Below are 21,402 nucleotides of genomic sequence, written 5' to 3'. Positions count from 1 at the left end.
AACTACATTTGACTTGGTAAACTTGGGGGAAATAGACAGGGCCCCTCTCCTAACCCTGACAAAGAAACATTATTGGAAAGCACCTGGAGAAGCCTGGAAGAACAAAAGTACTCAAGGACCTGGTTCTCTAAGCCATTATCATATTGTTTTGGGGTAGTCCTGTGAGGAGAATTATAAAGGCAGAGGCTATCCATGGAATAAATAGCAGGCAAAAAGAATCCATGGCCAAGTGCAGCCTGTACACATTACCTTAGGTCTCTGCTAGGAAAGTTAGAAGGCAGTCTCAGGTAGGGAGTCCTCTGATGCCCTTGATGGGAGAAAAGGGACTCTGGATGTTATGATCTGGATGGCTGGCAGCGTGTGCTTGGAGAAATGAGACAGGACTGGGACTGACATGCCATTCAGTGACACTACTCCCTCAGCAACTGGTAGTCATGAGGTGTTATCCACGTGAGGAAATAGGGGTAGAGAAGGGCTGTACTTGAGGATACAAAGTGGCAAGATGCCAAAACATGCCTTTGCCAGTGGATGGAGAGCCAAAGCCAAGGGCAGTGGCTTGGCAGAATGGACGGGGGTCCTTTCTGGAGCTGAGTGAGGAAGTCAGAGAGAAAGGTATTTCCTCCTCCTAATAGGTTACGTGCACTCTCTTAGGAAGACAGCACACAGATCATCAATGCCTCCATCAAGAGCAACCAGGCAATAACAGGCTACCAGACAAGGCATTTGGGGCACTTTAACTCCTGCTTCAGAGTCCTGGAGGACACACTAATTGCTCCTGCCTCATGTGGGAAATCACAGAATGTTGGCCTTGACAGAATTCCCTGTGCCACCCTCCAGTGCAGTTCTCAATGTTGGGATGTGACCTCACTAGACACACTGACTCAGACACAGGATTCAAGAGTAAAGTCTGGGTTTCTGAGAGTAACCCAGAAAGCCCATCCCTGCAGTGTTAGGAAAGGTGCAGCTTCATTGTCAGCACGGTTATGGAACTCCCCAACTTCCATCCCATCAGTGCCCTCAAACTGACTTTCTCCACAAGTATCAGCTTTTCCTGTTATTGTGTCCACAACACAGGAAAACTGCTAGGCCTCACCTGGGTGTCTGGTGCCCCTCCACCTTGACTTATATTGACACAGCAGCTGCAGAGCAGGGATTGATGAGTCTGAGGATCATGGGGGCTTCTCCAGATCTTCCCTTGCTGATTCTCAAGAAGATGTGGCCCCTTCCTACTTCAAGGTCTACTTCTTCAAGGTCTGGCCAAGACCTATCCGGCATGAATATACACAGAATATGAAATGCCAGCACACAATTGAGGAAGGCTGGCTGGGCATTACTCACAGTGTTTCCTTTACTCTTACTTGAATTGAGCTGGCATTCAGACTCTCTGCCTGAAAGGACTTTGCCTCAGCATTTCCCGAACACCCTTCCTGCCCAAGAGCTGACAAACCTTTCTGTGCCTTCTTGGGCCAAGCAGACAAATGTGGTAGGTCCTTCTTGGGCCAAGCAGACATATGTGGTAGGTCCATCTTGGGCCAAGCAGACATATGTGGTAGGTCCTTCTTGGGCCAAGCAGACATATGTGGTAGGTCATTCTTGGGCCAAGCACACATATGTGGTAGGTCATTCTTGGGCCAAGCACACATATGTGGTAGGTCCTTCTTGGGCAAAGCAGACATATGTGGTAGGTCCTTGAAGCAAACTGGGAGAGACATAGGCTTGGCTGTGGATGTTGAGAAATACCTGTCCTATTGCCTCACAGGAGGGACCTCTAGCAAATGGCTTTTCCCTGACCTGGAGGTCTGCATCTTCTGCTCCCCACATTACTCTACTTACCGACATTGGCTCCTCTGGTAGGCCATCTACCGTCCACTGAACTAAGAGATGGTTTGTCTGGCACTCTGTGAAATGTCTCTGCCTGTGCTAAGAGTCCCCCTACCATCCCTTGTACACACTGCTTATCTTCTGGACAATGTGGTCAAATCCAGATAGGTCAGCAGCTCTGTGAACTCTCATATACCAGGCTGCTCAGCCATGATTGCATGTGTTCTCCCTCCAGCCTTCTCTGTCGGAGAGAGAAGTACTTCTGGATATCCAGACAGATGTCTTCTGCAGTGACCTGAGGCAAATGTCTCTAGCTTCTGGATGGGGGTCCCTCTGCAGCCCACCAAGGCTCAGGACACATTTTTTCAGAGTAGAGAATACAGTAGTGTGTTTCTGTTGTATTTGTCTGAGTGTCTGTGCGTGATTACCTGCATGTGGAGTGTGTGTGTGTCTGTGTGTATCTGCAAATAATTGAGTCTCAAATGCACTTTAGCAACATGCCAGCAACAACTGTTGGTTGTATTGAAATAATCCTAATAACAATATTTTTAGTATTACTACATAGGAAATTTGTACAAACGAGCTTTATGATGCATGTATATGACAAAGAGAGAAAGAAAACTTCCTTGAGATATTTGTTGAGTTTTAGGTTTTGTAGCTTTCAATTCTAAAACTCAGCATTACTACTGTTTTTGTTTTTGGTTTTTCTTTGTCCCATGGTGTAGATCTTTATAGTGGGCTATTGCCCTGGACAGACTGATTCTTTTTCTTCATGCCACCTCGCTTACTGGACTAGGATACAATTGTTTTCCTACTTATCTTTGACCCTCTCTACCACTTGTACATGCTTGTTTATTTCTCAGTTAGTCCATCATAAATATCATGTATGCTACAGGGCAAAAAGAACGGCTTAGTATGCTCATTGTTGTATCTTAATGCTTGTTGAGAAGAAATGACCAAAGAGAAAGTTGTATGTTTTTAAGGAGTGTAAAAGTGCAGTCTCGAGACACCGCCGGACCCTGAAGGAAACAGACCGGATAAACAGTTCTCTGCACCCAAATCCCGTGGGAGGGAGAGCTAAACCTTCAGAGAGGCGGACACGCCTGGGAAACCAGAAGAGACTGCTCCCTGCACACACATCTCGGACGCCAGAGGAAAAAGCCAAAGACCATCTGGAACCCTGGTGCACTGAAGCTCCCGGAAGGGGCGGCACAGGTCTTCCTGGTTGCAGCCGCTGCAGAGAGCCCCTGGGCAGCACCCCACGAGCGAACTTGAGCCTCGGGACCACAGGTAAGACCAATTTTTCTGCTGCAAGAAAGCTGCCTGGTGAGCTTGGGACACACAGAAGCAGAATTTCTCTAGAACCGGGCACGTTCTGTGTTTACCGGAAGTCCCACACCCGCGGATCCCGGCCCGCAGCAGCTCTCTGCTCCCAGACCCGGTGAGAGAGAGACCCAACCGCCTGGTCAGGTGGGCACTCCTGAGGCTGCAGAGCGGAAGAGACCACCAACACTGCTCACCCCTGCCCACATCCCTGGCCCAAGAGGAAACTGTATAAGGCCTCTGGGCTCCCGTGGGGGAGGGCCCAGGAGCGGCAGGACCCCTGCCGGAGACACCGCCGGACCCTGAAGGAAACAGACCGCATAAACAGTTCTCTGCACCCAAATCCCGTGGGAGGGAGAGCTAAACCTTCAGAGAGGCAGACAGGCCTGGGAAACCAGAAGAGACTGCTCCCTGCACACACATCTCGGACGCCAGAGGAAAAAGCCAAAGACCATCTGGAACCCTGGTGCACTGAAGCTCCCGGAAGGGGCGGCACAGGTCTTCCTGGTTGCTGCCCCTGCAGAGAGCCCGTGGGCAGCACCCCACGAGCGAACCTGAGCCTCGGGACCACAGGTAAGACCAAATTTTCTGCTGCAAGAAAGCTGCCTGGTGAACTCAAGACACAGGCCCACAGGAACAGCTGAAGACCTGTAGAGAGGAAAAACTACACGCCCGAAAGCAGAACACTCTGTCCCCATAACTGACTGAAAGAGAGGAAAACAGGTCTACAGCACTCCTGACACACAGGCTTATAGGACAGTCTAGCCACTGTCAGAAATAGCAGAACAAAGTAACACTAGAGATAATCTGATGGCGAGAGGCAAGCGCAGGAACCCAAGCAACAGAAACCAAGACTACATGCCATCATCGGAGCCCAATTCTCCCACCAAAACAAACATGGAATATCCAAACACACCAGAAAAGCAAGATCTAGTTTCAAAATCATATTTGATCATGATGCTGGAGGACTTCAGGAAAGACCTGAACACACTTAGGGAAGCACAGGAAAACATTAATAAACAAGTAAAAGCCTACAGAGAGGAATCGCAAAAATCCCTGAAAGAATTCCAGGAAAACACAATCAAACAGTTGAAGGAATTAAAAATGGAAATAGAAGCAATCAAGAAAGAACACATGGAAACAACCCTGGATATAGAAAACCAAAAGAAGAGACAAGGAGCTGTAGATACAAGCTTCACCAACAGAATACAAGAGATGGAAGAGAGAATCTCAGGAGCAGAAGATTCCATAGAAATCATTGACTCAACTGTCAAAGATAATGTAAAGCGGAAAAAGCTACTGGTCCAAAACATACAGGAAATCCAGGACTCAATGAGAAGATCAAACCTAAGGATAATAGGTATAGAAGAGAGTGAAGACTCCCAGCTCAAAGGACCAGTAAATATCTTCAACAAAATCATAGAAGAAAACTTCCCTAACCTAAAAAAAGAGATACCCATAGACATACAGGAAGCCTACAGAACTCCAAATAGATTGGACCAGAAAAGAAACACCTCCCGTCACATAATTGTCAAAACACCAAACGCACAAAATAAAGAAAGAATATTAAAAGCAGTAAGGGAAAAAGGTCAAGTAACATATAAAGGGAGACCTATCAGAATCACACCAGACTTCTCGCCAGAAACTATGAAGGCCAGAAGATCCTGGACTGATGTTATACAGACCCTAAGAGAACACAAATGCCAGCCCAGATTACTGTATCCAGCAAAACTCTCAATTAACATTGATGGAGAAACCAAGATATTCCATGACAAAACCAAATTTACACAATATCTTTCTACAAATCCAGCACTACAAAGGATAATAAATGGTAAAGCCCAACATAAGGAGGCAAGCTATACCCTAGAAGAAGCAAGAAACTAATCGTCTTGGCAACAAAACAAAGAGAATGAAAGCACACAAACATAACCTCACATCAAATATGAATATAACGGGAAGCAATAATCACTATTCCTTAATATCTCTCAATATCAATGGCCTCAACTCCCCAATAAAAAGACATAGATTAACAAACTGGATACGCAACGAGGACCCTGCATTCTGCTGCCTACAGGAAACACACCTCAGAGACAAAGACAGATACTACCTCAGAGTGAAACGCTGGAAAACAACTTTCCAAGCAAGTGGTCAGAAGAAGCAAGCTGGAGTAGCCATTCTAATATCAAATAAAATCAATTTCCAACTAAAAGTCATCAAAAAAGATAAGGAAGGACACTTCATATTCATCAAAGGAAAAATCAACCAAGATGAACTCTCAATCCTAAATATCTATGCCCCAAATACAAGGGCACCTACTTATGTAAAAGAAACCTTACTAAAGCTCAAAACACACATTGCACCTCACACAATAATAGTGGGAGATTTCAACACCCCACTCTCATCAATGGACAGATCATGGAAACAGAAATTAAACAGTGATGTAGACAGACTAAGAGAAGTCATGAGCCAAATGGACTTAACGGATATTTATAGAACATTCTATCCTAAAGCAAAAAGATATACCTTCTTCTCAGCTCCTCATGGTACTTTCTCCAAAATTGACCATATAATTGGTCAAAAAACGGGCCTCAACAGGTACAGAAAGATAGAAATAATCCCATGCGTGCTATCGGACCACAACGGCCTAAAACTGGTCTTCAATAACAATAAGGGAAGAATGCCCACATATACGTGGAAATTGAACAATGCTCTACTCAATGATAACCTGGTCAAGGAAGAAATAAAGAAAGAAATTAAAAACTTTTTAGAATTTAATGAAAATGAAGATACAACATACTCAAACTTATGGGACACAATGAAAGCTGTGCTAAGAGGAAAACTCATAGCGCTGAGTGCCTGCAGAAAGAAACAGGAAAGAGCATATGTCAGCAGCTTGACAGCACACCTAAAAGCTCTAGAACAAAAAGAAGCAAATACACCCAGGAGGAGTAGAAGGCAGGAAATAATCAAACTCAGAGCTGAAATCAACCAAGTAGAAACAAAAAGGACCATAGAAAGAATCAACAGAACCAAAAGTTGGTTCTTTGAGAAAATCAACAAGATAGATAAACCCTTAGCCAGACTAACGAGAGGACACAGAGAGTGTGTCCAAATTAACAAAATCAGAAATGAAAAGGGAGACATAACTACAGATTCGGAGGAAATTCAAAAAATCATCAGATCTTACTATAAAAACCTATATTCAACAAAATTTGAAAATCTTCAGGAAATGGACAATTTCCTAGACAGATACCAGGTATCGAAGTTAAATCAGGAACAGATAAACCAGTTAAACAACCCCATAACTCCTAAGGAAATAGAAGCAGTCATTAAAGGTCTCCCAACCAAAAAGAGCCCAGGTCCAGACGGGTTTAGTGCAGAATTCTATCAAACCTTCATAGAAGACCTCATACCAATATTATCCAAACTATTCCACAAAATTGAAACAGATGGAGCCCTACCGAATTCCTTCTATGAAGCCACAATTACTCTTATACCTAAACCACACAAAGACACAACAAAGAAAGAGAACTTCAGACCAATTTCCCTTATGAATATCGACGCAAAAATACTCAATAAAATTCTGGCAAACCGAATTCAAGAGCACATCAAAACAATCATCCACCATGATCAAGTAGGCTTCATCCCAGGCATGCAGGGATGGTTTAATATACGGAAAACCATCAACGTGATCCATTATATAAACAAACTGAAAGAACAGAACCACATGATCATTTCATTAGATGCTGAGAAAGCATTTGACAAAATTCAACACCCCTTCATGATAAAAGTCCTGGAAAGAATAGGAATTCAAGGCCCATACCTAAACATAGTAAAAGCCATATACAGCAAACCAGTTGCTAACATTAAACTAAATGGAGAGAAACTTGAAGCAATCCCACTAAAATCAGGGACTAGACAAGGCTGCCCACTCTCTCCCTACTTATTCAATATAGTTCTTGAAGTTCTAGCCAGAGCAATCAGACAACAAAAGGAGATCAAAGGGATACAGATCGGAAAAGAAGAGGTCAAAATATCACTATTTGCAGATGACATGATAGTATATTTAAGTGATCCCAAAAGTTCCACCAGAGAACTACTAAAGCTGATAAACAACTTCAGCAAAGTGGCTGGGTATAAAATTAACTCAAATAAATCAGTTGCCTTCCTCTATACAAAAGAGAAACAAGCCGAGAAAGAAATTAGGGAAACGACACCCTTCATAATAGACCCAAATAATATAAAGTACCTCGGTGTGACTTTAACCAAGCAAGTAAAAGATCTGTACAATAAGAACTTCAAGACACTGAGGAAAGAAATTGAAGAAGACCTCAGAAGATGGAAAGATCTCCCATGCTCATGGATTGGCAGGATTAATATGGTAAAAATGGCCATTTTACCAAAAGCAATCTACAGATTCAATGCAATCCCCATCAAAATACCAATCCAATTCTTCAAAGAGTTAGACAGAACAATTTGCAAATTCATCTGGAATAACAAAAAACCCAGGATAGCTAAAGCTATCCTCAACAATAAAAGGACTTCAGGGGGAATCACTATCCCTGAACTCAAGCAGTATTACAGAGCAATAGTGATAAAAACTGCATGGTATTGGTACAGAGACAGACAGATAGACCAATGGAATAGAATTGAAGACCCAGAAATGAACCCACACACCTATGGTCACTTGATTTTTGACAAAGGAGCCAAAACCATCCAATGGAAAAAAGATAGCATTTTCAGCAAATGGTGCTGGTTCAACTGGAGGGCAACATGTAGAAGAATGCAGATCGATCCATCCTTATCACCCTGTACAAAGCTTAAGTCCAAGTGGATCAAGGACCTCCACATCAAACCAGACACACTCAAACTAATAGAAGAAAAACTAGGGAAGCATCTGGAACACATGGGCACTGGAAAAAATTTCCTGAACAAAACACCAATGGCTTATGCTCTAAGATCAAGAATCGACAAATGGGATCTCATAAAACTGCAAAGCTTCTGTAAGGCAAAGGACACTGTGGTTAGGACAAAACGGCAACCAACAGATTGGGAAAAGATCTTTACCAATCCTACAACAGATAGAGGCCTTATTTCCAAAATATACAAAGAACTCAAGAAGTTAGACCGCAGGGAAACAAATAACCCTATTAAAAAATGGGGTTCAGAGCTAAACAAAGAATTCACAGCTGAGGAATGCCGAATGGCTGAGAAACACCTAAAGAAATGTTCAACATCTTTAGTCATAAGGGAAATGCAAATCAAAACAACCCTGAGATTTCACCTCACACCAGTGCGATTGGCTAAGATCAAAAACTCAGGTGACAGCAGATGCTGGCGAGGATGTGGAGAAAGAGGAACACTCCTCCATTGTTGGTGGGATTGCAGACTGGTAAAACCATTCTGGAAATCAGTCTGGAGGTTCCTCAGAAAATTGGACATTGAATTGCCTGATGATCCAGCTATACCTCTCTTGGGCATATACCCAAAAGATGCCTCAACATATAAAAGAGACACGTGCTCCACTATGTTCATCGCAGCCTTATTTATAATAGCCAGAAGCTGGAAAGAACCCAGATGCCCTTCAACAGAGGAATGGATACAGAAAATGTGGTACATCTACACAATGGAATATTACTCAGCTATCAAAAACAACGAGTTTATGAAATTCGTAGGCAAATGGTTGGAACTGGAAAATATCATCCTGAGTGAGCTAACCCAATCACAGAAAGACATACATGGTATGCACTCATTGATAAGTGGCTATTAGCCCAAATGCTTGAATTACCCTAGATCCCTAGAACAAACGAAACTCAAGACGGATGATCAAAATGTGAATGCTTCACTCCTTCTTTAAATGAGGAAAAAGAATACCCTTGGCAGGGAAGGGAGAGGCAAAGATTAAAACAGAGACTGAAGGAACACCCATTCAGAGCCTGCCCCACATGTGGCCCATACATATACAGCCACCCAATTAGACAAGATGGATGAAGCAAAGAAGTGCAGACCGACAGGAGCCGGATGAAGATCGCTCCTGAGAGACACAGCCAGAATACAGCAAATATAGAGGCGAATGCCAGCAGCAAACCACTGAACTGAGAATAGGTCCCCTATTGAAGGAATCAGAGAAAGAACTGGAAGAGCTTGAAGGGGCTCGAGACCCCAAAAGTACAACAATGCCAAGCAACCAGAGCTTCCAGGGACTAAGCCACTACCTAAAGACTATACATGGACTGACCCTGGACTCTGACCCCATAGGTAGCAATGAATATACTAGTAAGAGCACCAGTGGAAGGGGAAGCCCTGGGTCCTGCTAAGACTGAACCCACAGTGAACTAGTCTATGGGGGGAGGGCGGCAATGGGGGGAGGGTTGGGAGGGGAACACCCATAAGGAAGGGGAGGGGGGGGATGTTTGCCCGGAAACCGGGAAAGGGAATAACACTCGAAATGTATATAAGAAATACTCAAGTTAATAAAAAAAAAAAAAAAGGGAAAAAAAAAAAGTGCAGTCTCTACATTTACAATCCACAGGGGTTTTGGTTGACAATATGTAGGTTTGTGTGGTGGCTTCAAAGTAGATTAGTTGGGCTGGACGTGGAAGGTCCTGAGGGAGGAGGGATGAATATTTTCTGACACACTTTAAATACTAAAATATTTGTTACAAACACAATTTGGATACTAGCTTTTACCCCTTACACTTTATATCTTGACTTCTGTCTCTGTCTGTCTCTGTCTCTCTGTTTCTGTCTCTATCTCTGTCTCTCTCATCTCATCTCTGACTTCCTGGTTGCAATTCTAATTCTTCCACTACATTCAGCATTTCAGATCTTCACTTTCAGTGTTCAGCCCTACAGCCTGAGGACATATTAATCTCTGGAGAAGGGAGAGCTTTGGGAGCAGTGACAGTTGTCTAGATAGCATGGAGGGCCATGTCAAGCGCCCCATGAATGCATTTATGGTGTGGTCCCGTGGAGAGAGGCGCAAGTTGGCTCAACAGAATCCCAGCATGCAGAATTCAGAGATCAGCAAGCAGCTGGGATATCAGTGGAAAAGCCTTACAGAAGCTGAAAAAAGGCCCTTTTTCCAGGAGGCGCAGAGACTGAAGACCCTACACAGAGAGAAATATCCAAACTATAAATATCAGACTCATCGAAGGGTTAAAGTGCCACAGAGGAGTTATACTTTGCAGCGTGAAGTTGCCTCAACAAAACTGTACAACCTGTTGCAATGGGACAACAACCTACACACTATCATATACGGACAGGACTGGGCTAGAGCTGCACACCAGTCCTCCAAGAACCAGAAAAGCATTTATTTACAGCCTGTGGACATCCCCACTGGATACCCACTACAGCAGAAACAGCAGCACCAGGAGCAGCAGCACGTGCACCTGCAGCAGCAGCAGCAGCAGCAGCACCAGTTCCACTAGCAGCAGCTAACCTACTTACTGTCCGCTGATATCACTGGTGACCCTACACCATAGCAGGAGCACCTCAGCAAAGCCCTGTGATAGGTAATCTCATGATACTGGCTCTGCTCCTACCTATCCCAACACTCCCCTTGCTGTAATTTACAGCTTGAGATTCCTACTTGGTTTGGATACTGAGTTCCCTCTGGTTGTAATAAAGGTCCTGCTCCCCTTTTTTTTCTGGTGGGGGTGTGGGGGAGGAGACCAAAATGTGTGTAAGGATGTGTAGTGTGTAAGAAAGGAGAATGCTTAGAAGGGCTTACTACATACTTTTTGTTTAACAGCGTACTACTCGCATTCTTATGGCATTTAATCGATGGAAGAAACTAGGTTTAGACTCATAATGAATTTATCTGTACTGCCAGCTCAAAGGCAGCAAACAGCTTTAGAGCCAATACAGCTTGACATGCTAAAGTGGGAGGTGGGAGAGGGGAAGGTGGAGTTTTAAAGGAAACATCAGAAGGGTACACACTACAAATATCCAGCTGGGCAAGGAAATTCTTTTCATTCCTGTTTGATAGGAATAAAGGACTATTTCAATCCCTTTCCCACAGATAAGAAGGTGTTACAGGAACAGAGGCAGCTGTTAATTCTTCCCAGCCCATTGTTCTATTCTTTTCTTAAACTCCAGACAGTAGGATCTTGCAGGCATTCCAATGCAAAGGTCAAGGGACTTTACTGGATGCCTGGATGCATATTAAAGTTCTTTAGCCACCAAGGGGAACATATGTAAATTATCACTTAGGTTGAGTATTCTAATGACTAGGATACAGTAGTTCATTTCTGAGCAGGCAAAAACACAGTGCCCTCAGGTCTGGGCTGGCTGTCCTGTCCTTTCAGCATCACCATGGAAACCATTGTCTATCTGTAAGTGGTCAGTACTCATCTCTGAAAAACATACATAATGCTGTAAAAACACTGGCTGTGCCCCTTTAGCATGCAAAGTACTCCTTTGTAGATCAGACACATCTATCTGTTTATCAGGGTCTCTCTCTCCAGCACACAAAACTACATCATATATGACTTCTGTTGAAGGATTAAAAATTTAATAAAAAGCCGCCTAGCTACCCAAAAAGAAGAAGTAGGGGTCTAGCTACTCAAAAAGAAGAAGTAGAGTCTGTGAGAACATGAACTTTTCACCCCTCCCTTGCTGTACAATGGTTCCCGGAACATTCTTGCATGAAAAGTTTCCTGGAACAGCCACAATGACCCATAGCCTCCGGCCACAATGTTCCAATGGCCCTGTAAAATGTCACTACCCCCTAATCACAATGTCACAAAGTCCTGGGTGTGTTGCCTAGTGTTACACATGACTAGCATATGACCTAACTGTATAGGCAGTCTATGGTTTTGGAATTTCCCTCCTCCCTCCCTCCTGATCCCCCTGGTTTGTGGTTTTTTTCCTTTATAAGCTCTGTGGAAATTCAGGTCGGGGTCGAACTCCTCTACTCCCTGTGTGGTGTATGAGTCTCGACCCCAGCATGCTGGCCTGAGCTCTCGTTTCATCTCGCTTACAATAAAGCTTCCTCGTGTGATTGCAGCAAGTTGGTGTCTGTGTCCTACTGGGTGCGCGTCTTTCCCGAGACTTGAGTGGGGGGCTCCCTTCGGGGGTCTTTCTTTTGGGGGCTCGTCCGGGATCTGCGCGACCACCCAGGGGTCCTAGACCCACTTGGAGGTAAGATTCTCTGTTTTATCTCAGCGCTGTGTCTGTGTCCGTGTCTATGTTCTGTCTGGGAATTTGGTGCGATCGCTTTTCGGTTTTGCGGACGCTCAGTGAGACCGCGCTCCAGGAAGGAGAGCGGGGTGGATAGGGATAGACGTGTCCAGGTACCCACCGTCCGTTCGCCCTGGGAGACGTCCCAGGAGGACACAAGGGGGGACCAGGGACGCCTGGTGAACCCCATCTGATAGGTCCAGAGGAGACTTTACTCCTTGACGACCGGTTTGTTAGGCAAGGTCTGCAACCTGCCGATCAGTTTCAGTGCCTCTGGTCGACGTCGGTTTTGTTTTCTTTTTTCTCTTTTGTTTGTGCTCGTGTGTGTGGTGTGTGTTGTCGAGCTCGACATGGGACAGAAAGTAACGACTCCTTTGACTTTGACTCTGGATCACTGGACTGAAGTAAGGACTAGAGCTCACAATTTTTCAGTAGACGTTAAGAAGGGACCCTGGCAGACTTTTTGTTCATCCGAATGGCCAACCTTTAAGGTAGGATGGCCACCAGAGGGAGCCTTTAACCTGTCTCTTGTTCTCGCTGTTAAGCGCATTGTCTTTCAGGAAGTAGGAGGACATCCCGACCAGATCCCCTATATCATCGTCTGGCAGGACCTAGTCCAGGATCCCCCACCTTGGGTTAAGCCCTGGATCATGGGGTCTGGAGTGACAGTGGCAGTTGCTGCAGCTAAACCTAAGCAGACCCAACTGTCGGCAGACCCTTCGGAACCTCCAAAGATCTACCCTGAGATCGAGGACCCTTTGTGGACGGAGCCACAGCCTCCCCCTTATCCTCTGCCGCGACCATCTGCAACCCCGGCCCCGGCACCTGCCGAGAGGGATGGGGTGGGGGGGCCTGCGGCAGGGACACGGAGCCGGAGAGGCCGCAGCCCAGAAGGGGATTTCACTGTTGCCCTGCCCCTCCGTGCCTATGTTGGTGGCCCCCCGCCAGGCCCCGATGAACTTGTCCCTTTGCAGTACTGGCCTTTCTCTTCAGCTGATCTATACAACTGGAAAACTAATCACCCTTCTTTTTCAGAAAATCCCTCGGGCTTGACTGGGCTTCTTGAGTCCCTTATGTTTTCCCATCAGCCCACTTGGGATGATTGCCAGCAACTCCTGCAGGCCCTCTTCACCACAGAGGAGAAGGAGAGGATCCTGTTGGAAGCCAGAAAGAATGTCCCCGGACCAGATGGGACCCCCACTAATCTCCCCAATCTTATAGATGAAACCTTCCCCTTGACCTGCCCAGCCTGGGACTTCAACACTGCGGAAGGTAGGGAGCGTCTCACAGTATACCGCCGGACTCTAGTGGCGGGGCTCAAAGGGGCCGCTCGACGACCCACTAATTTGGCTAAGGTAAGAGAAGTTCTTCAGGGACCAGCAGAGCCGCCCTCTGTTTTCTTAGAGCGACTGATGGAGGCCTATAGGAGATATACACCGTTTGACCCCTCCTCGGAGGGACAGCAAGCGGCTGTAGCCATGGCTTTCATTGGGCAGTCTGCCTCAGACATTAAGAGAAAGCTGCAGAGGTTAGAGGGGCTCCAGGACTACACTTTGCGAGATCTAGTAAAAGAAGCAGAGAAGGTGTATCATAAGAGGGAAACAGAGGAAGAGAAACGAGAGAGAGAAAAGAAAGAGGCAGAGGAGAGAGAGAACCGGCGTGATCGCCGGCAGGAGAGGAACTTAACTAAGATTTTGGCCGCAGTAGTAGGTGACAAAAGGATAGAGAAGGGACAGTCAGGGTACCTGGGCAACGGAGCAAGAAGACCTCCGGGAGGAAAAAGACTGCAGCTCGAAAATGATCAATGTGCATACTGCAAAGAAAAAGGACATTGGGCCAGAAACTGTCCTAAAAAGAAACAAAGAGGACCCAACGTACTGGCCTTTGAAGAGAACTAGGGAAGTCGGGGCTCGACTCCCCTCCCCGAGCCTAGGGTAACTCTTTCTGTGGAGGGGACTCCTGTTGATTTCTTGGTAGACACAGGAGCAGAACATTCAGTTTTGACCAAGCCACTGGGACAATTGGGACAAAAGAAGACTATGGTAATGGGAGCCACTGGTAGTAAACTTTACCCCTGGACCACTAAACGAGTCTTAGATATAGGGAAAAGCCAAGTGACTCATTCTTTTCTTGTGATTCCTGAATGCCCCATGCCCCTACTGGGAAGAGACTTATTAACCAAACTTAAGGCTCAAGTACAGTTCACCTCAAAAGGGCCAAAAGTAACCTGGGAAGAGGCCCCTGTTGCATGTTTGGTTTTAAGTTTAGAAGAAGAATACCGCCTCCATGAGCAGAATCCCAAACAGTTACTAGCCCCCGAGTGGCTGTCTGCTTTTTCCAAAGTCTGGGCGGAGCAGACAGGGATGGGGTTAGCCAAGCAAGTACCGCCAATAGTAGTAGAATTAAAAGCCGATGCCTCTCCAGTCTCAGTCAAACAATACCCTATGAGTAGGGAAGCTAAAGAAGGCATCCGGCCACATATTCAGAGACTGCTACAACTAGGGATTCTAGTGCCTTGCCAATCCCCTTGGAACACTCCTCTCCTGCCTGTGCGCAAGCCTGGGACTAACGATTATCGACCAGTACAGGATTTAAGAGAAGTTAACAAAAGGGTGCAGGACATCCACCCTACGGTTCCAAATCCTTACAATTTACTAAGTTCCCTACCACCAGAGCGGACTTGGTACACTGTCTTAGACTTAAAGGATGCCTTTTTCTGCCTTCGATTGCATCCCAACAGCCAGCCACTATTTGCTTTTGAGTGGAGAGATCCAGAAGGAGGACACACTGGCCAGCTAACCTGGACAAGGCTGCCCCAAGGGTTCAAAAATTCCCCTACTCTCTTTGATGAGGCGCTCCATCGAGACCTTGCGCCTTTCAGGGCACAAAACCCCCAGATTTCTCTCTTGCAGTACGTAGACGACCTACTGCTTTCTGCTTCAACCCAGGAACTGTGTCGTGAGGGGACCAAAAGGCTCCTAAATGAATTGGGTGAGTTGGGGTACCAGGTGTCTGCTAAAAAAGCTCAGCTGTGTCGCACTGAGGTGACCTACCTAGGATACACTCTCAGAGAAGGAAAGCGGTGGCTCACCGAAGCTCGAAAGAAAACTGTGATGCAGATCCCGGCCCCCACCACTCCGCGACAAGTACGTGAGTTTCTGGGGACGGCGGGCTTTTGTAGACTCTGGATACCGGGGTTCGCAACACTGGCAGCCCCTTTGTACCCTCTTACAAAAGAAAAGGTCCCATTCACCTGGACCGAGGAGCACCAAAGAGCCTTTGAGGACATAAAAGCTGCACTACTGGCAGCCCCTGCTCTGGCCTTGCCAGATTTGACTAAGCCTTTCACCTTATATGTTGATGAACGGGCTGGAGTAGCCCGCGGGGTCTTAACTCAGGCTCTGGGGCCCTGGAAACGCCCGGTAGCCTACTTGTCAAAAAGGTTAGACCCGGTCGCCAGCGGATGGCCCTCCTGCCTAAAAGCCATTGCTGCCGTGGCCTTACTTGTTAAAGATGCTGACAAGCTCACCCTAGGTCAGCATGTGACTATCATTGCTCCCCATGCTCTGGAGAGTATCGTGCGGCAGCCCCCGGACCGGTGGATGACTAACGCCCGGATGACCCACTATCAGAGCCTGTTACTGAATGAACGAGTGACTTTCGCCCCACCTGCCATTCTTAATCCTGCTACTCTTCTCCCTGAGATGCATAACTCCACCCCAATACATCAATGTGTCGATATCTTGGCGGAAGAAACCGGAACAAGAAAGGACCTGACTGATCGACCATGGCCAGGTGTGCCTGCTTGGTATACAGATGGCAGCAGTTTTGTGGTGGAAGGAAAAAGGAGAGCGGGAGCGGCAGTGGTAGATGGAAAACAGGTAATCTGGGCAAGTAGTCTTCCAGAAGGAACTTCAGCTCAAAAAGCCGAACTCGTGGCTTTGACTCAGGCCTTGCGATTGGCAGAAGGTAAGGCCATTAACATTTATACCGACAGCCGGTATGCCTTTGCTACAGCCCATATACATGGAGCCATCTACAAGCAAAGGGGGCTACTCACTTCGGCGGGAAGAGACATCAAAAACAAAGAAGAGATTTTAGCCCTTTTAGAGGCAGTACATTTGCCAAAGAAGGTGGCCATTATTCACTGTCCAGGTCACCAAAAAGGAGAAGATCCTATAACAAAAGGGAACCAAATGGCGGACCTCGTGGCAAAACAGGTGGCCCAGCAGGTAACAATATTAGCAGAAAAGAGTCAGACTCCAGTAAAAACTCCAGTTACTGATGACTCTAACTACATTTATTCAGCCAATGATTTTAAAATATTAAAAAATATGGTTTACAGAAAACAAGCTCAAGAATTCAGCTTTGATGGGGTAGCGCGGACTATGGATGGGCGAGTGATCCTGCCAACACAAGAAGGAATAAGTTATGTTCAGAGACTGCACCAGTTGACTCATTTAGGGGCAGATAAACTAAAACAACTTGTCAAAGCTTCTAAATACCATGTGTTAAATTTAAATTCAACAATTAGGCAGGTGGTTGACTCTTGCCAGGCCTGTACACTTACTAACGCCGCTAAGCCCTATCAAGAACCTGGAAAAAGAAGACGAGGAGACCGACCAGGAGTCCACTGGGAAGTGGATTTTACTGAAATAAAGCCAGGAAAATATGGTAATAAATATCTATTAGTCTTTGTTGATACCTTTTCAGGATGGGTGGAGGCTTTCCCCACAAAATCCGAAACTGCTCAGGTGGTGGCCAAGAAGATTCTTGAAGAAATCTTACCCCGGTTTGGGGTACCCAAGGCTCTGGAAGTCATCAGAACACAGATCTGGGACCAGATAAAAGAAGCCTACGCACCAGGAACTTCAGAGGTGCCCCACAGGTTCCAGGTTGGAGATTCGGTCTTAGTCAGACGACATCGAGCTGGCACCTTGGAGCCTCGGTGGAAAGGACCATATCTGGTGTTGCTGACCACCCCCACGGCAGTAAAGGTGGATGGGATCGCTGCTTGGATACACACTTCCCACGTCAAGAAGACACCCAGCCAAAATGAAGACAACAACTGGATGGTGGCAACTACTGATAATCCTCTTAAGCTTCGCCTGTGCCGCAGAAGTGAAGAGCCAAGATGCAGGAATATGGCCAGGAAACATAGGAGCTGCGAATCCTCCAGCTAGGAAACCTGCGCCTCCGAAACCCACGCCTCCGAAACCAACGCCAGCGAAACCGGAAATCATCCAGACTGCTGCCGCCGCAAAAGCCGCCGCTACTACTGCTGTCGCTGCTACTGCTGATGCAAACCGAGACCACGCTACTACTCGTGTTCTCAACGCCAAGACCACCAGGCCTGACCGTGAGCACCCACCAGATGATTCAGTTAAGGCTGCTGCTCACTCAGGTCAGGTTTACCTACCAAATTACAACCCACATCAGCCTTTAATTCTAACCTGGCAGGTTCTTGGTCCTGCTCTGGATCAGGTTTTATTCACCACTTCCAAAATAGCACCACCAGGGACATGGTGGCCTGACCTAGCTTTCTGCCTCAAACAGATTATCCCCACTTCCATTCCCCCTAATCAAATAAGAAGCTATGGGTTTTACTGCTGCCCAGAGCATAATAAGCAGACTATATGTGGGGGGCCAGCCTCACATTATTGTGCTAAATGGAGTTGTGTTTCTTCCAATGACGGTGATTGGAAATGGGACAGCGAATATACTCATGACAGGGCTACCTTTTCTTTTGAAAACTCTGGGCCAGGGAGGTATGTCATAATGGAACCATATAAAAGGTTTGACTGTCGCTCTGCTGATTTAGATAGAATTCGGATCAAATTTACAGACACTGGTAAAAATTATGATACCCAAACATGGATGAGGGGCATGAGATGGGGGGTAGTTTTTAATGATTATAATAACAAGCCTGGATCATCAGTCATGGTTCGCTTAAGCCTCAGTAGCCCCCCAGCCCAACCTGTAGGTCCTAATGTCCTAGCTAAAGAACCTCCCTCCACTTCAAATACTCCCATACCCCCGGACACTGAAAATCGTCTGTTTAGCCTAATACAAGGGGCATTCCTGGTCCTGAATCGTACCAATCCTAACGTTACTCAGTCTTGTTGGTTGTGCTATGCCTCTAGCCCCCCATATTATGAAGGTATTGCTCAGACCAGGGGTTACAACAAAACAACAGACTCCTCTCAATGCCCCTGGGGGGAAAACAGAAAGTTAACTCTAACAGCAGTCTCAGGAAGTGGACTTTGTTTAGGCCAGGTACCTCATGATAAACAGCACCTTTGTAATCAAATGCAAACCGTCCAGCCTACGGAAGGTAATCAGTATCTAGTACCCCCCCTAGACACAGCATGGGCCTGCAACACTGGTCTCACTCCTTGTGTATCAACTTCTGTTTTCAATACTTCCAAAGATTACTGTATTTTGGTTCAACTCGTTCCTAGACTCCTATATCACGATGATAGCTCTTTTGTAGATGAGTTTGATCACCGAGGTCGTTGGAAGAGAGAGCCTATCACCTTGACCTTTGCAGTACTCATGGGACTGGGGATAGCGGCTGGAGTTGGTACGGGTGCCGCTGCATTAATTCAGACCCCCCAATATTATGAAGAATTACGGGCAGCTATGGATACTGACCTTAGATCCATAGAACAATCTATAACTAAACTAGAAGAGTCTTTAACCTCCCTATCTGAAGTGGTACTACAGAACAGAGGGGGACTAGATTTATTATTCCTCAAGGAAGGAGGACTCTGTGCTGCTCTAAAAGAAGAATGTTGTTTTTATGTTGATCATTCTGGAGTAATTAAGGATTCGATGGCTAAACTTAGAGAACGCTTAGATATACGGAAAAAAGAAAGAGAAGACAGACAGGGGTGGTTTGAAAGTTGGTTTAATAAGTCCCCATGGTTAACCACTCTCCTCTCTACTTTAGTTGGGCCCATTATAATCCTCATGCTTCTACTTACTTTCAGGCCATGTATACTCAATAGGCTGGTGACATTTATAAAAGAAAGAGTGAGTGCTGTTCAGGTACTGGTCCTGCGACAACAGTACCAAGAGTTACAATGGGATGAACAATGGCTCTAAGATTAGAGCCGATGAAAAAGAAGAAGTGGGGAATGAAGGATTAAAAATTTAATAAAAAGCCGCCTAGCTACCCAAAAAGAAGAAGTAGGGGTCTAGCTACACAAAAAGAAGAAGTAGAGTCTGTGAGAACATGAACTTTTCACCCCTCCCTTGCTGTACAATGGTTCCCGGAACATTCTTGCATGAAAAGTTTCCTGGAACAGCCACAATGACCCATAGCCTCCGGCCACAATGTTCCAATGGCCTTGTAAAATGTCACTACCCCCTAATCACAAAGTCACAAAGTCCTGGGTGTGTTGCCTAGTGTTACACATGACTAGCATATGACCTAACTGTATAGGCAGTCTATGGTTTTGGAATTTCCCTCCTCCCTCCCTCCTGATCCCCCTGGTTTGTGGTTTTTTTCCTTTATAAGCTCTGTGGAAATTCAGGTCGGGGTCGAACTCCTCTACTCCCTGTGTGGTGTATGAGTCTCGACCACAGCATGCTGGCCTGAGCTCTCGTTTCATCTCGCTTACAATAAAGCTTCCTCGTGTGATTGCAGCAAGTTGGTGTCTGTGTCCTACTGGGTGCGCGTCTTTCCCGAGACTTGAGTGGGGGGCTCCCTTCGGGGGTCTTTCACTGTCACTGTGTGTGCTTGCGTGTGCACGTGCGTGCCAGTGTGCATGGGTTTGTCTTTTTCACTTCTCCTTCACACTATGATAAACCCAGTTGTTCTGTAAACTCTTCTCTCTGTAACATCGTTTGATAAAATAAGCATTTATACAAGTTCATGCACAGGAAGTCACATTCTGCTTCTCTTTTACCTATCTTTAAAGAATAAACAGTTTTATTCACAAAATTTTTGTATAAAAGCAGTACAGACAAAGCTATGTTTTCCAGGACCGGGTAAGAATCAGAAACAAAATGTACAAAGCACCAAGTTACATAGGCAAGCTAAGTGGACACTTAGCCTGCAGGTAACACTCCCCATATACAAAGTGATGCAAAATGGACTACTACAAAAGGTGAAGGGAAGGGGAAGTATAAGTGGCCATTTACCCATTAGCTCACCCGCCAGATTTTTAAGCTAAAGAATGGTTCAAAGTTACAAACTCTTACAAGCAAGCTTAAAACAGAATACAGCAACCCCTGCCATAGCTTCTTTAAGAAAGCTCAAGGAACCAGGCATAGGTTTGTCTATACCAAGTTTCATACCCAGAGCTTCAGTTAGCCTCTTCCAGTTTCATCACATTATTCTCCCACAGTGTTTCTCTCATACAAACTGTTCCCCGTAAGCTCTTGAATCGACTATGTAACCCTAAGGCATAGGTCGGAAGGAAAGAGCAGCCCATGGAGCTTCAATTGTGATATCTTACACACTAAGTAAATACAATACAGTGTATTACCTGATGTATTGAACTCTTTGAAACAAACTACTGTTCTACAGGACCGTAAAACCTTTGAGCTTTAATTGATTTTCAAACCATTTAGTGTTCACACTAACTAACTTACATGTATTGTTTCTGTAAATCAGTTAAAAGACTGTTCTCCAGAATTCAGTGGATTAGTTAGTTGACACTACTGGACCTCTAAGTCAGGGCATGCTTCAGCACATTTCAATGCCAACACTCAATAAGGGTTTATGTCTTTGGGTAGACTTCTAATATAAATGAATGCAAATATATCTACTCAATGGGTGCTTATTAATCTTTCGCTGGAGAGTTTCTGCATGTGTTCCCCGTGTCTTTTGTCTTTTGTTTCTCCATTGTGTGGATTATAAGCAAAGAGCCGTAGATACAGGCCAAAGACCTCATGGATCCTATGGCAGTCCACAGGCTTCCTCTTTCTCACCTGGACCTATTTGCTTCTTATCTTCCTCCTTTTCTCTCTCTTCCTTTTCCACTACCTCCTCCTCCTTCCTCTTCTTCCTCCTCACTCTCCTTCATCTTTGTGCACAGGAGTATCCTTGTGCAAGAAAGCTTTGTA

The 21,402-nt window shown here is 45.7% G+C and overlaps 1 protein-coding gene and 1 pseudogene across 1 annotated transcript; both read left to right on the top strand.

Annotated features, from left to right (window-relative positions):
* Window positions 1–10,064: 10,064 nt before the first annotated feature.
* On the top strand, window positions 10,065–10,574 carry Sry3A (sex-determining region Y protein 3A). Its single transcript, NM_001416736.1, is given in 1 exon segment — window positions 10,065–10,574. A coding segment is annotated over 1 exon segment (510 nt).
* A 1,321-nt stretch (window positions 10,575–11,895) lies between these two features.
* LOC103694571 (uncharacterized) lies at window positions 11,896–19,977 on the top strand (annotated as a pseudogene).
* The last annotated feature ends 1,425 nt before the right edge of the window (window positions 19,978–21,402 follow it).

This window comes from Rattus norvegicus, chromosome Y (genome assembly GCF_021556685.1).
Source record: "Rattus norvegicus strain SHRSP/BbbUtx chromosome Y, alternate assembly SHRSP_T2T, whole genome shotgun sequence".
Lineage (NCBI taxonomy): Eukaryota > Metazoa > Chordata > Mammalia > Rodentia > Muridae > Rattus > Rattus norvegicus.
This window is presented reverse-complemented; position numbering and strand designations above follow the sequence as displayed.